Raw genomic sequence first — 1,680 nt, 5'->3', positions numbered from 1 at the left:
TTTTAGTGTGTTGCAGGTCTATTTTCAGTACAGAACACTGACAAAGGGAACTAGTTAGTTCTGTTCGTCTAGTTATTCTTTTTCTTTAGAGGATATCACTGTAGTATGAATTATGCTATGAAAGGAAGCAGTGGTCTGTTCTAGCAGCAAACCATGGCATTTCCTAGAAGTACGTGTATCATCCCTTATTGACATGAGTGGCCCTCAGTCATGTAGATAGTGAATGCGCCTGAGGAAAAAACTATGTATATCATTTAATTCAGAATAAATACAATTATAATACAAGAAGACAGAAAACACGTGGTACATCAATATATCACAGAAATCACTAGTTTATGTGGGTTGTAGAAGCTGTGAAGTCCACCTTAGTATTTGTAAGGTTTATGGTAATTGAGCAGCCAAACAGAGCTTGAGCTACAACTTACAGTTCAACACGCAGTAAAGGGTTATGTACTAAAGTGACCAAGTTTAGTAAGGGATTCTAGCTAAAGCTGTGCAAGAAAAAAAAGGATACTACATTATAAGGAAGAAATAACAACTGTATTAAGTTGATGCATTTTCTTCATGTTTACGTAATATGAAACTTTCATTATGCAATTCTGATACTTTTAATTTGTTTGTTTGTATTTTCTTAATGGCATTTTTACGTTGAATGTATGTAGGTTGTAAAAAATTATTTTTGTTTCAAATTCCTGTATTTTCTTATTCACAGGCAGGATATTAAAAATGTTTTTAAAGCTGGTCATTAACCATGCTGTTACCAAAATTACTTCTTGTGCTTGTTTAACTTTTCCAGATACAGCCTCAGGTGGATCAGATGATTGGGCCTATGGCTATGCAGGCATAAAGTATTCTTTCACTGCAGAGTTGAGAGACACCGGCAAGCACGGATTTGTTCTGCCTTCCAACCAAATCATACCCTCGGGAGAAGAACTGTGGATTGCCGTCAAAGCTTTGGCTTCAGAAATTCGGAAAGAATTGTAAATCTTTGGCTTTTAAAAATTCGAAAGAAAAAAACACCTTCCTACTCTTCAACACTTTAACATGCATGGCCATGCCTTTGAAAATATTACACTAATAGATTTAGATTATGATGGTTTTAAATTTAAAAGGGACAGAAAAATGGAGGAAGCTTTCAAGATAGAGGTTCTGACTTCTGTAACCCTAAACAGCATTTATCTCTACCACGAAATTTTTAATTTTGTGATGACATAAAAGACTCCAAAAGAAACGTTACCAATTTGTAATTGTTTTATAATCTTTAGTTTTAGTTACTTTCCTGGCTTTCCCTGTTTGATATTCGTTTTTTTTGTTGTTGTTTTTTTGTATATGTTTGTTTGAGTGAGAGTATATATTTATATATTTATTTTTTCTACTGTTATTCTTTATTTTTTTCTGCTTTCTTCCTTCTGCTTTTTTATTTTCCTTTTCAAACTTATTTTGACACTGTTTATGAAGTAATAAATTAACTGATAAAGTAGTGTTGTTGTCATTTTACTCTTTAACGTTTTTATAATCATCGCGCTCTTTACATTTTATAGTCTTCAAAATAGTTTTTAATTTAGAAGTCGTACATATATATATGTGTTTGTGTATATATGTATGTACGTGTATATATACGTATTTTACTTCCTTATTTTTCATTTCCAGTTTTAACGCCCCCTTTTTATCTTATTTTGA

The 1,680-nt window shown here is 32.1% G+C and overlaps 1 protein-coding gene across 2 annotated transcripts in view; it reads left to right on the top strand.

The window, feature by feature from the left end:
- LOC106475024 (carboxypeptidase B-like) overlaps positions 1–1,336 on the top strand; it is a 27,600-nt gene extending 26,264 nt beyond the window's left edge. The window contains exon 11 of one of the 2 annotated variants that reach the window (XM_013935721.2): positions 797–1,336. In XM_013935721.2, the coding sequence (XP_013791175.2) occupies positions 797–984 (188 nt within the window). In that variant the 3' untranslated portion in view covers positions 985–1,336. The remainder of the gene's footprint in view (positions 1–796) is intronic. The other variant, XM_022379242.1, reaches the window with a different exon arrangement.
- Positions 1,337–1,680: the final 344 nt, after the last annotated feature.

Source organism: Limulus polyphemus, unplaced genomic scaffold (assembly GCF_000517525.1).
Source record: "Limulus polyphemus unplaced genomic scaffold, Limulus_polyphemus-2.1.2 Scaffold7982, whole genome shotgun sequence".
Taxonomy (NCBI): domain Eukaryota; kingdom Metazoa; phylum Arthropoda; class Merostomata; order Xiphosura; family Limulidae; genus Limulus; species Limulus polyphemus.
This window is presented reverse-complemented; position numbering and strand designations above follow the sequence as displayed.